Here is a 13984-nt window from a genome sequence, read left to right on the forward strand (position 1 = left end):
AGTTAACGTTCGTTTTACTCGACTGCACGTCGCAAAGGAGTCATGCATGTCTCGACCTTAAGAACGTGTACTAGAAATGGCATCAATATTTCGTAGAGATCGATGAACTCTGACACTTTATAAGTAATTTAAATAACATTGACGCTGATTCTTTCCTATAATTTGACCTACATTGACATGGCTGAAATATTTGGCAATGTTTCAAGTCCTGTACTTTAGAAAGAGATAGAGACATTTTAGCTACATTTATTATTTAACTTTATTTATTGAGTTTTGGTATCAGAATCGGAAAATAACAGTATAGATAAAAATCAAAGACATAATACTATCCAATCCTAATAAAATATATTTTTTGCCATATAAGTATAAAAAATACTTAAAACAAATAAAACGTGTAAAGTATTTTATATTAATATTTGAAACGACTTAGGGGCGTTTTTATTCATACGCGGAAAATAACTTGTTTAATTATTAAATATTGCAAGAATGGCCATAGCGAGTGTTTATCTATTGAATATTTATGTCATTTAATCGTTACTATTTACAATAAGACAACACTTTTCCTTTTTTGTATATGATTTATATATGATTATTACATGTATAATTGATGAAAAAGAATAACTTCAGGCGGTTCTTCTCGGTAATATGGATATTCAGTGCCGATAATAGCTTAACATTTAATTTAATCTTGTTAAATGACGCGTACGAGCCTACTTCTACAAAGTCTATTTTCTTTTGGAATATATCTTAGTGTTGTCTATATATGAGTAATCTAATTAGTGTTAAAGTGTATCTGGTGAATTTATATTGTGTTTTTCCGCCAATGTAAGGAATAGTCTTGCTTATTCATTATTTATATAACAATGAAACTCCATACTATCAGATGAATCGTTTGATAAAATGCTTTGATCTTTAACATTGATTAGGGAAATAATTTTTGGCAAGCTTAACGATGCATAATATACAAAAGGACATTAATCACTACAAATGAAAATGATAATTAGTTCTTTCCACACTAAGTACACACAATTTATCATAGATAATCCATATCAACATATATCGAATCATAAATATACATATATATATTATATAAACAATGTCATTCTTTGTGATATCAGTGTAATCAGTTTGAAAGTAGACGACACGCCGGCTGCAATGATAAATCCAATTCCACTAAAACTTGAATACAACAACCAACCAAAATGAAAACCTCTTAATGAGAGTAGAGTTTGCTTCAAACGAGCTCTACTATGGTCTGTGTATTTGTAGTACATAGTAATTTTTCTGACGAAAAACATGCCAGATGATCAAGGAAGTACCCTAATATGGAACTGCTTTGTTTCACAGTTGATAATACTATTATTTGACGTAACGTTCGCCGTGAGACTAGTTCCTATATCCACCAAACTATGGAGCCTTCTGATCGATGATGCAACCTTGGACGGACATGTCGTAGGCGATAACACGAGGCAAACTCGTAACAGTCCTCATAAGGAAGTACCTGATACCATCTCAATTACGTTAATTTGTTAAAAATAATACGACGTAAACGCCACGAAAATCAGATAGAGAAAATATAGTATAGCAAATACTACTACTATTTTGTTTATTTTTCATTACACTTATTGACATGTTACATTTAAAAATATCTTGATCTAAGAAGAACCGGCAAAAGAAACTCAGCGTCGTTCTTTTGTTTATTTTTGTAATTGTAATTTTTTTTAATAAATCGAAGAAATACTAGAAATATTTATATAAACTAACTCCCATATATAAGACATTTGAGCCAATTCATCAATTAATAGCATTACTTTCTGTAATATAACTAAACATAAATTGTCATTTAAAAAACAAAACACTAATTTACCCTTTAATCGAGCCTACACATATTCTCAATGTTTAATTTATAAAGCTGGCTAGGCTTAAATGGCTTAGCGGTTTCACAGCTGAAACGCGTTCGAGCCACGTTCAAAGGCTTGAAAAGCATTGTTCGCCGACTACACAGACTATTGTCTACTACAATGGTCAAATAGCTTCAAACCCGGTTACAGCGTCGGGTTGGCTGGAAGTCTATTTATTACAATGTGTTACTCATAAAATTGATTCAACTTTTCTTTTTTTTCTTTATTCTTAAATATATGAGATTACCGTTCGATGTGCCCCATATTTATCGCCAGAAATATGAATGTCATCTTATGACATTCATATTTCTTATTTATACAAACCACGTGTTTTTTAGACGCATATCTAGAACCTAAGCCTGAGCTATCAGAATACCAATGCATATCAATAAAATTCCTTAAATTATGAATTGAAAATATCGACAATGAGACTATTTCCATGTGTGTGTACGTAGCAGAAGAGTTAATCAATCCAACGAACGCTATTTATTTATCATGCATCATGCAACCCATAGATTAAATAATTTCAATAGTCATAAACGGACAGGCATACAAATAGATTGAGAATACGAATTGTTCGTAACGCATGACGTCAACAACTGCAGCATCTATTTCCCACGAATCCTGACTCCCGATTCCATAACCTTGACATTCTGCTGCAGTTTATTGCGTTGCGCATCAGCCGCGATCTATATTGACAGTTTCCTGCGTCCTTTCGATTTAAATGAAACAAGTCAATTAAATATTGTAAATATACTGAAATTAAGAAAAATATAAATCGTTCGTATTCCTTTTTTAAATTACATAATTTCTACACAAAAAATGCATAGTAAACAGGAAAGAAAGACCAAAACATTATAACAGTTTATTTGATAAATAAGCATACATTACTGCTGCATATTTTTTCTTGCTTTGGAATTAAAAAAATTAAGAGTATAATCACTGTCAAGAAATACAATTTACTTTTTTTAACAGTTAACTTCAAGCCCCATAACTAAGTATGGCTCTTTTTTTAACGTGCATTTTAATATATTGGATTTCCAGACTCAGTTGTAATTTTAGCGATTTGCGTCAGGCATAAATTTTGTATATTACAAAACACTTATTTAAATTACGCATCGGCAAACGAAAAGTTTATAACGTTAAAACTAAAGTGTCAATAATGTAATGTCCTTACACAAATACTTAAAATATCGACACTATTTATTCAACCTGCTCACTCCAAGATTGGGCTACTTGTTATATGACAAACAGCACGACGCACGCGCAGCGCCCGTACCTTTTATGGATGGTCGTCGCAAGGCCGCGTACCGTCCTCGTCGAGACTCTCGGCGACGGTTAAAAATTCAATATAGAAATTATCCGAGCAATTATATCAATTCAATTAATTTTTAGCAATGCGAATTCTTTTTATCTGTGAGTAAATTTAATGTACTTTTTAATCAAATTGGTAGAGTGTAATTTTAGGATGGACATAGGCTTATAAAATATGTCTTCAACCCTGGCCTGATCTTCTTGAGATGAAGTATCCAAATGAGTGTATATTTCAATTTTGACTGTCAATTTACTAATTTATTTATATAAATAAGTTTGTTTAAATTATCTCATTTGGGGTCTTTGAGAAGAAAACTTAAAATACCAATCATTCATTATATTTTTATGAGAAATTGGTACATCATATTAATGAAGTTTTTTTTTTAATCTAAAATGTAACAGACCAGTATAGCCTGAGTTAAGTAAGATATGGTTGATATGGTTTACATCAGAAGTGTGCTGAACCAAATGTTTGATTCTTGTTTTATCTATTGTAATAATAAAATAGATTAAATCAAGGAGTTATATTAATTATAATGACAGCATTTAATAAGGATGGAGTATTTAATAGAAGTTTTTGAGTAGAAATACTGTATGCTTGATCCATTTTTTTTTAAAATACTTTGATTACTTTAATATAAAACTTGTGCGCTATTAAACTATATCTTATATATTTGTTACAGTCACAACCTTGATTTTCAAGTGTTAATAAATTACAATGTAATATTTGTGTTCAATTATATATAATACTTAAGAACAAATTATAATATTTTAGCTTTTAAATTTATAAATAAAGTTGTGACACTTAAGTTAAATAAAATTGCCTGACTCATCACAAGCTTTCTGAATTAGTATGTCCGATTGATTTTAAATTTAGCATAGTTTCTCCTTTTAGGACTGACTCGAATTTCCAAATTACGAATGAATGAAATTTGGAAATTTCATATTCAAGGAGTAAGTGGGAGCGGTTTGGTTGTTTGAAGATTACCCCTGAAGTCATATCTAGCAGTGGACCTGGATTTTTTCTCTATAATACAAAAACAAATTGGATATGTAGACTAAGCTCTATCAACAGCTCATTTACTTTATAACAGTAAAAGAAAATTAATGAATGAAGATCTGTTGTGTTGGAAATCAATTATTTGTTAAATATTAGAGAATGATCTATTGAAATTTTTTTTTCTTTGTGGTTTTGTGTATTCAATTGGTAGCAGTAGCAGTTATGATAAAAATATATACATAGTTTTCAATTAATTTCTGATGATTTTTGATTTAATATAAGACTAAACAATAATAAATGACTACGAAACCAAGTAAATTATGTCTATTTTAGTAACTAAATAGGAATATTTGTATAATTTTAAATGTAAATATAGATAAAATAAACATCTCATTCAATTTAATTCCTAAATTTTGTAAATGGGCAAAAATGTAAATAATACAAGTACAAGAAACAAAACGAACACGTAAACATTATTTATTGCATGCTTTGCACCAACTTGCAAATCTGATTCATGCCTACTATCTATGTGTATGATTTAAAAAAAAAATAACGTATTTCTAACTTTTAGTAAGCAATCGAATGTCGTGATCTGATGAAGTTATTAATATTACGCCACAGAGTAATAGGATACAAGTCGTGGTTGAACTCACCATCTGTTCTTTTTATGTTGATGTTGATCCCGGACTGGATTTTTACAGAACCGTCATCCATTTTTGCACAGCTTTATGCACCACATACACTAAATAACATTATTTCGTAAGAAACAATTGTTTAAAAATAGTCTAACACATTCGGAAATTGCACATGAGAACCGGTGAAAATTACAAATAAATTTCTACACCCAGATTGACAGTTATATCGAGCTAGCTACACACTTCAGACTGGAACGTTTCAAATTTGTTTCGGTGCAACAGTCAAATCAAACACTCTTCATTTCTATATGAAATAATGGTTGTCTATCTAATAATAGTAATGATTAGTGAACAAATAAAAAGAAAAAGAGTCACTAATATTTAAATTATTTCGGTTATAATATGAATTAACAAAATTCACACTGAGAGCACCAATGCCTCTAAAATAATTGTGGTATTGCTAGATTCAATATTGGTAGATGTAAATGTAACACGTAATTTTATTTAACAGAATTGTCACAAGTTTATTTATAAATTTAAGTAATACTTTATTATATTAAAAATAAAATATTTTCAGTAAACGACAATTGAATGTTATACACATTATTACATAGTATAGTGGAATCGTATTATAGTCAAAATTACAGACGAAGAAAATAGATGTGATTTCCTAGGATTTTTATTATTTGGCTAAAAGTATATAATTTACCTTTTCTTATAATTTAAGAATAATAAAAGAAGAGCTACTTAGATAATAAGATTTACATTTCAATTAAAACTTCTTTTTAAAACATCATTATTGTATTGTCTACACAACTTGTTTATGGTATTTTTGCCAATTGCCATTTGCCAATGTCAGCAAGGCATTAGACAAGCAGTGAACCAAAAATTTCAGCTCTAAGTCAATAAATTATATATTTTTCTAACGAAATAAATATGGACACTGAACATAAATTATCGCACAAAGCCAAAAAACGTATTAAGGAAGTAAAAAGAAAAGCCCGACCAGGTATGCCTTAGCAGACTATGAACATATTATTTCGGCGAATTATCGTTATTCTAAGCGTCAATGCTTTGCTTATCAAAAATAATATAATTCAATATATTCTTCAAAAGATATGATTTGAGTATACGGTAGAAAGTACAAAGGTTACTTGGCTTTACATAAATATTCAATGTTCTAGAAAGAATCCAGGGTGTCATACATTTTGAATAGCTTCCTTAATTTTATATTATTATTTCTATAATTAATAAAATAATTTGTGTAATATTACCTTTTAAATAATATGGAAATATATACATAACATATTATTTAAAAACCTGAAAAAAAAGTTATCGCTTCTGTAACTAACCTATTTTCTCTAAAGGTTTCATTGTTCAAAACATGTAACCGTTTGTCATTATTTGCTTAATATTACTTACAATGGCTTTAAATTAATCACAGAAATCATAAACCTTTGAATCTTTTGCATTCAGGGGATAGTACAAATTTTTATATGATACTGAGGAAATGACTGCTAATCTGTCAATTTTAAGGTTTACTTATGTCAACATAACTATTTTGGGGCTAAACAATTCCCTCATGCTTATTTTTAGCAGTTCTAATAAAAAAATCTGTACAGAGAAAACAATACCTTTGTAGATATCATCGTTCAGTTTTGATTGAAGAAAATTTTAAGTCGTTCATTCATAATTTCCTCTAAGAACTTAGACATAATATACTTGCTGATATTAAATATCAGCTATTAATGAGAATAATTAATTGAGAGCCTTGAAAAATTATGGCCAATGATTCCTCTACATATTTTCAATGTGTAGAGTATTCTCTACTCTCTAATAATAATAAATCTAAATCTAATAAGATGATTTTTTATAATATTGAGGTGTTTTATTGTTGGATATAGCTAAGATAAGATTCTTTTTTTAAATTAAATCTATCATAAAGTTGTGTCAGATCTTACTAAATTTAATAAAATTCAATGAAGTTCCACTCATATTTATCTATAATTAAATAATGTTAGTGATAATTTTTATGTTTTTCCATTTCTAGAATTGGCTGATAAATTCCAATGGGTAGCTTTAAAGTATGCAAATAATTTTGAAGAGTTTTTAAAATGTAAAGATAATGTTGACAGAATAGATGTAAATGAGGTATCACCAGAAGAGTTCATAGAGAGATATGAGAAAATATATAAACCTGTAGTAATAACGAACATACAAACGAATTGGCGAGCAAACCATAAATGGACTCAAGAGAGACTTGCCAAAAAGTATCGAAACCAAAAATTCAAATGCGGTGAAGATAATGAGGGATATAGTGTTAAAATGAAAATGAAGTATTATATAGAGTATATGAGGACAACGACTGACGATAGTCCCCTTTATATTTTTGATAGTAGTTTTGGTGAGCATCCTAGAAGGAAAAAGCTTTTAGAGGATTATGAAGTTCCAAGATATTTTAGTGATGATTTATTTAAATATTGTGGTGAAGAAAGGAGACCGCCTTATCGCTGGTTTGTGATGGGACCCCAAAGATCAGGTACAGGGATACATATTGACCCCTTAGGAACTAGCGCTTGGAACGCTTTAGTATTTGGACATAAAAGATGGTGTTTGTTTCCAACACAGACACCTAGAGAGCTTATTAAGGTTACAGGGGCAGTAGGTGGTAAGCAGAGAGATGAAGCCATAACTTGGTTCAAACTTATATATCCAAAAACACAGCTTGATTCGTGGCCTGAAGAGTATAAACCGGTATAATTCCATTCAATTTTTACAATTTATGTATATGGTTAAAGAGAATGATATGAATTGTGTTTATTTTTTAATTTACAGGTTGAAATACTACAGAAACCTGGTGAAACAGTATTTGTTCCTGGAGGTTGGTGGCATGTTGTCTTGAACCTTGATGACACAGTGGCAGTTACACAAAATTTTTGCAGTCGTACCAATTTTCCTGTGGTTTGGCACAAAACTGTGAGAGGACGACCAAAGCTATCTAAAAAGTGGGTTAAAGTCCTAGAATCCAAAGAGCCTGATTTATACAAGATTGCAAGTAGCATGGACTTGAACCAAGGCACAGGTGTTGCATCAGACAGCTCTTCAAATAGCAGCTCGTCCAGCAGTGACAGTGACAGTAGTTCCTCTGCAAGCTCTAATGAAGAAGATAGTGGCCAAGAAAGCATCACTGCACACAAGAAGAAAAGAAAAAGGAAAGCTTAAAAATAGAAGCCTTATACACCCAGAAATAGAAATAATATGTTAAGTAATAAGTTAAGATTCCCTGAGGTTTTATTGTCGTTTGTTTAAATTTAAGCAAGCACTTGTATTACTAGATGTAATTGACTAATGTGTTGTTATATGTCAGATAAATCAGTATCTTTTGTTAAAGGACCAACCTAATTATCAATAAATTTTAGTATTATAAAGTGTTTGTTTTCTAGACCTATGCTACGAATTTACAATACATTACGAATAAAAAAAAATTCAAAATAATCATTGTACAATTATTTAATTTTACTTAGTACTTTTTGTTATAAACTTCAAACTGACCTGTAAGCCAGCAAAAAATCCTTACTATGCAATAGACAATATATTTTAAATTCTACCAAAAAATATTTAATATTCCGCATTCCAAATTCTCTAAATTTTGGACCTTTTTGAATGAACCGCCGCACCGTTAGCAATACAACATAAGTTTAAATTGATTTATACCCATTATAATTGCAATATTAATTCATTATTTATGGTATTGCAAATAGGGTCCAAAGACAAGATTAAGCACTAGAAGTAATAGATAATTATATAATACTTTTGAATTAGACTCATATTTGCACAGAGTTTCTAAAACGATGTGCTATTCATTTGAACTGTTAATTATGGGTTCTTTGACCGTTTCTCGTGTATGTATTAATTTTTTTAGGAGAAAATATTATTTTAATTCAAATGGTTTTCCGAAACTTATTACTAAACCAGAGTGCCTACAATTTAAAAAAAATAATTCGACTTGAATTAAAAAGCAAAAATACTGTTATCCATTGTTCCTAGAATTGGAAATAAAGTCAATAATGAAATAATATATATACATAAAATTGTCAACCTTACGTTCTTATTAAAAATAAGCAACAGATAGAGCCCAGCAGCCTCTATTAGCAGTAAATAGTAATTTTTGCACATCAGTAGCGACCTCTGTATTACAGATATTATAGGCAGTTTTGACATGCGCATCACTATTGACTTGAGAGTAAAAAAAAGTCTTATTGTCTATGACTTTTAGCGGCCATTTGTTATTCGTGCCGAAGTCTTCGAAAAGTTGTGTGTCAAAATGTTACGGTCAGCTTCTGGTGCCTTTATAAATGTTGTCAGGAAATCCCTAGTCCCAGCATCTAGGGTTTCCTCCGTCATTCCTGCCAGGTGGTCACATGATGGTCCAGTTGAATCCGACGAAGAATTTGATGCCAGGTTAGACTTATAGTTTGACGTTATGTAACTGAAAATAATACTACTATGGGCAAACTAATCTATATTATCCATAGCTTTTTTTATTTAATATATATTTTAAACAAGCTTTTACTATGTATAATAAAATTTGCCTAAAAAAAACTTTAATTGACAAGTGTGTTGTTAAAATTTAATGTGGTATAGATTAAATAAACGAGGTTGCTGTTTAAATATGCCACATACAAACAGAAAACCGATTTTAAATAAACTTAATCTTTACACATGGATTTAAATATATCAATTGTATCCAATAAGAAAAATTAGACTTGAGAGACGAAACAAATCTATATGACTCATTCAATTTATTTTCCAATAAGTAGATAATGCTTTCAAATAAATATTTTCAATAAATTGTAAACTTAACCTCGTCAAACTTACTCCTTTTTAATTTCAGATATGAAGCTTTCTTCAACAGAAAAGACATTGACGGATGGGAAGTCCGTAAGGGCATGAATGACCTCTGTGGTATGGATCTTGTACCTGACCCAAAAATCATCAAGGCAGCAATGCATGCCTGCAGGAGGGTTAATGACTATGCCCTCGCAATTAGGTTCCTTGAAGCTTGCAAAGACAAGTGTGGTCCCAGAGTAGGAGAAATCTACCCCTATATTATCCAAGAAATTAAGCCAACACTCACAGAGCTTGGTATTGAAACTCCAGAGGAAATTGGCTACGACAAGCCTGAGTTAGCTTTAAAAAATGTTTACGACATGTAAAGGCATTGTGATAAAAACTGAAGCTGTAGAAGAATTTATGTAATAGTTATGTTATTGATTTTATTTAAATATGAAGAAAGGTTAATTTGATATACCATTAGTTCCATCTGATTGTTTAATAAAGGCTTGTCAAACATGTGTTTGTTTTTATTTTCACAATAAACGAAATGTGCAAGATGTACTTAAGTACTTACTCAGGGAAAGTATTTTACAAGAAAAATTGCAACATAAAGTTGAAAGTCTGTAGGCAGTAACACTTTAGATACGGGTATATTAATTTATTAAACAAAGCCGGTGCAAGAGCCATGCTCTTTAATTTGAACATTATGTTAATGAATTTAAAAGAATTGAGTATTACTATGAAACCTGTAATAATACAATTTGTGATATTATATTAGAAAAAGAGAAGATCCAAACATTGCAGTGTAAAACAAAAATTTAGTTGCAGGCAAGTGCTGAAATTGAATCAATGTGAGCTACTGGTAAAGTACCCTAACATAACATTTTGCATATTCTAATATGAAAATAATAAAAACCTAATCCACCTCTATATTTTTTAAAATTATGTATTAGGTACTTTTTATTAAAATATAATTCTTAGTGAAATTAAAATGCACGAACTTCTATCAAATTTTATTACAGCATCATACCTTGAGCCAGGGAAAGATATTGATTTTGTTGCATCAATAAGGAGAATGGGCAAATGTTTATGAACGTAATCAATAAAAATACCAGCACAGATTTTGCGGAATCAATTACCAGTCTACAGAAACAAAAATAAACTTGCGAATGACATTTGATTATATGTATATAAATCATTTTATTATTGATATCAAGAAGGCCTATATAAGTAACAAAATAATTTAAATCATATTTGCTCTAAAGGTTTCAAACAGCATTCTGACAAACATGTACAATAGTGATATTTAAATACACACTTTCTTTCTAGTGTCTATTATCTAGTATGTATGGATAATATAGTTCGAGAATCATTTCTTGCCCTCGGAGAGACATCGAGAGTAAAATTCATATTCCTTGCTCTTACCTTTATACACCTAAACGTTCGGCGCTGTATAGTATAGGTTACATCTTATTATGGTATGTTCCCATAAAGTTATAAGTAAAATGACAAAAGTAAAGTAAAAATTAACAAAGTTAATTATAAGTGTGGCGTTGTCTACACATGTTGCCCATCGCAACTAGTGACTAATGAGTTCATCTATAGGGAGTTAAAACTTATTGTGGTCATTAAATATGCTTCTAAAAGATAGAGTACATTACATTTTTCGGATATTTCTCTAACCCCAAGACTTGAAGCTTTACATCCACGTAATAATATTAAGTACCTGCCTACTAAAAATAAACTTTTTCTTGATACTTATTTCGTAAGTATTGAGTAGACCACACTGCCTTGGATTCTTTTTGGTGATATATTTACAGGTCATGTTTCAATGTTTTCTAATATTATTGTGTTGATATGCTAAATTGGAGAACAACATGTAGTTTATTTATTTTTCCTGTCTGTATATGTTATGAATATATTTTAAGTCATGATATGATATGTCATTAACGTGCAAAAAGTGAAGACTAGAAAACGTCCTATTTGGGACGTTTGCCTTTAGTCGTTTTCATCATAATTATGCCAGTAATACGTTATAATACATCATAATTACGTAGTTATACGTTTTGCGTAATTAAAACATCTAGTTATCCCTTTTACTTATTGTTTTTATCAAGCTATCCTTTTTACTTTTAACAAAATTTAAACGGTCCCCGGCACACTTTTTTCTGTTGTTTAGTATGGATATAACATATCTGTTTATTAGAATATCATTGGTAGCTGCATGTTTTTCTTATTTTCAATTTTGTAAAATTAAACGATTGATTATTAGGTATGTATTCTTTAATTCAATCCATTGAATTTCACATATCAGTTAATATACTTGATATTAGAGATAAGATAAATGTGTAAATTGTAACGAAAACTAAAATTATATGAATCTTTTGATCTTTTAAATTAATGAAAATGAAATTTATGCTTTACTCATAAAAAATATTAATGTTAAGCCCTGACATCGTCTAAATATTTAAGGAACTTTATCATAAAATATCACAACTGATTTTAAGGTAGTTTTATACATCGATTGTTTTAAATAAGTTGATGTATCGAAATATGACCTGGTCATCGTAAATAGAAAAGCGATATGTTGAATAGTATAAATAAAACAAAATCAAATGTACGTAAATACTTTATTTATAATGATTGCAATATTCACACAGTCATACCATTATTTACAACCACAAATTATTGTACTTAACAACAAAATTGTGCTTTTCATTTCTAAACATAAGACAAAACACAATCGTTCTTTGGTTTAAATTAAAATAAATTACTAAACGCATGATAAACTAAATAAATATTCAAATGACAAAACAATTGGTACATCTCCATCACTTGTCTTTTCGTACGACAAATTAATTTCATCATACATTTAAAATATATCGATTTGTACTTTTCTATGACTTCTATACTTATCACTAGTTTTGACTATAATTTTTAAATTAATATTAATTTTAGGGTCAACCGTTTGAACCTAATAATATAGGTTTAATAACATACAAATGCCGATAGTTAACGTCCAGGCTTCTCTATTTGAAAGCTTAGAGTCAAATATCTCTGGTATTGCTAAGGAAACTTTATTACCACATTTAAAAACATCGATATATTGGATTTGAAACCCTGCGCGGTAATTAAAATTTTCAATAAGTACAGTTAAATACATCAATTACTTTAATTTGCCTAGGTACGTATGTTACAAATTTAATTATTATAAAAGTTTTTTTTTTGTATATCTTTAGTAGACTAGATTCTTTCCGCTAATGACTGTCGGTAGACTAGAATGAAACGTTCGTGTAACAAACAATAAAAAATAAATTAAAACAACATTTTACTTAACAAATATCCTTAAATAAATTATGAATTAGAGGAATGTAGTTCACACAATAAATAATAATGTAGATACATTTTTAACATAAAAATAAACGTTAAGTTTTCATCGTCTGCGTAAAATAAACGCGTGTAGTAAAAAAAATATTGCACAAATCTGGGATTTAGATCAACACCAAATTATAAAACATACTTAATGTTCTAGTCTCGGATGGTTGAAAGATAATTTTAATAATAAATAAATTAAACTAATCGTTGAATAAATTAAATAAATAGTTATTCCCATTTTATGGATCCTTAGAGTCACCGATCAAGGAGATAAGGTTTTTTAATAAAATTACGCTACTTAGGATGTAATGTGCGACGCTGTCACACGCACGCTCGCCTCCGGCGCGACACGTCAGTAATCCTACTTTTCATTAGTGAGAAAATTTAAAATTGAACAGAGTAAAACTAAAACGCGTCTAACATTAATTAGCCAATTTTAAAACCAAAAAGCAGTATTACTGATCGCGCTACACAGATTCTCACTCGTGAATTAACCCTAGAAAATGTAACCCTTTACCCGCTCTCGACGCGCTCGTAACACTATGATCGTCTACAAATGCCAATCATCATTTCCGATAGACAAAAATCGGGAAATGCATAAAATTTATCAAGTAGTACTATAATTTAACTGCAAAATGTGTCACATGACGGAAGTATAGTACGACACAACTTAGATGTCGCATCGGCAAAATTCGTAAAACCGATCAAATCCGAAATAAGTACGCTATCCCCAATTATCAATGCTTATTTCTCATGCGAATATGATCTTTGCACAAACGTAATAACTTGTAATATCATATGACCTAATATATTCGTCAATTTGACGCGTCGATATACATGGACTTGTTTTCTCTGACGCGTGAATCTATAGCGACGAATAGCGTCGAATGGCGCGATAGGGAGCTATTAGCTCGGTTTTATTT

At 29.9% G+C, this 13984-nt stretch overlaps 3 protein-coding genes across 6 annotated transcripts in view; 2 read left to right on the top strand and 1 right to left on the bottom strand.

Moving 5' to 3' along the window:
- LOC124533177 (kinesin-like protein Klp10A) overlaps positions 1–5304 on the bottom strand; it is a 50971-nt gene extending 45667 nt beyond the window's left edge. For 3 of the 4 annotated variants that reach the window (XM_047108377.1, XM_047108367.1, XM_047108359.1), the window contains exon 1: positions 4869–5303. In XM_047108377.1, coding sequence (XP_046964333.1) covers positions 4869–4929 — 61 coding nt within the window. In that variant the 5' untranslated portion in view covers positions 4930–5303. Of the gene's footprint in view, positions 1–4868 lie in introns of all 4 variants that reach the window. The other variant, XM_047108351.1, reaches the window with a different exon arrangement.
- Positions 5305–5681: 377 nt separating this feature from the next.
- On the top strand, positions 5682–8274 carry LOC124532383 (bifunctional arginine demethylase and lysyl-hydroxylase PSR). The gene is made up of 3 exons (XM_047107282.1): positions 5682–5859; positions 6901–7604; positions 7686–8274. The coding sequence occupies exons 1-3, from the start codon at positions 5787–5789 to the stop codon at positions 8070–8072; spliced, it is 1164 nt and encodes a 387-aa protein (XP_046963238.1). The 5' UTR covers positions 5682–5786; the 3' UTR covers positions 8073–8274.
- A 761-nt stretch (positions 8275–9035) lies between these two features.
- Positions 9036–10204, top strand: LOC124532695 (cytochrome c oxidase subunit 5A, mitochondrial). Its single transcript, XM_047107724.1, has 2 exons — positions 9036–9311; positions 9745–10204. The coding sequence occupies exons 1-2, from the start codon at positions 9175–9177 to the stop codon at positions 10064–10066; spliced, it is 459 nt and encodes a 152-aa protein (XP_046963680.1). The 5' UTR covers positions 9036–9174; the 3' UTR covers positions 10067–10204.
- Positions 10205–13984: the final 3780 nt, after the last annotated feature.

The sequence above is a fragment of the Vanessa cardui genome, chromosome 1 (assembly GCF_905220365.1).
Source record: "Vanessa cardui chromosome 1, ilVanCard2.1, whole genome shotgun sequence".
Taxonomy (NCBI): Eukaryota; Metazoa; Arthropoda; class Insecta; order Lepidoptera; family Nymphalidae; genus Vanessa; species Vanessa cardui.

Bases quoted from the DNA above. Each gene is read 5' to 3' on its own strand.
- LOC124532383 (XM_047107282.1), top strand. From the start codon at position 5,787: ATGGACACTGAACATAAATTATCGCACAAAGCCAAAAAACGTATTAAG. The intron at 5,860-6,900 runs GTATGCCTTAGC...TTCCATTTCTAG, and splicing joins AAAAAGAAAAGCCCGACCAG to AATTGGCTGATAAATTCCAA. The intron at 7,605-7,685 runs GTATAATTCCAT...TTTAATTTACAG, and splicing joins GGCCTGAAGAGTATAAACCG to GTTGAAATACTACAGAAACC.
- LOC124532695 (XM_047107724.1), top strand. From the start codon at position 9,175: ATGTTACGGTCAGCTTCTGGTGCCTTTATAAATGTTGTCAGGAAATCC. The intron at 9,312-9,744 runs GTTAGACTTATA...TTTTAATTTCAG, and splicing joins GACGAAGAATTTGATGCCAG to ATATGAAGCTTTCTTCAACA.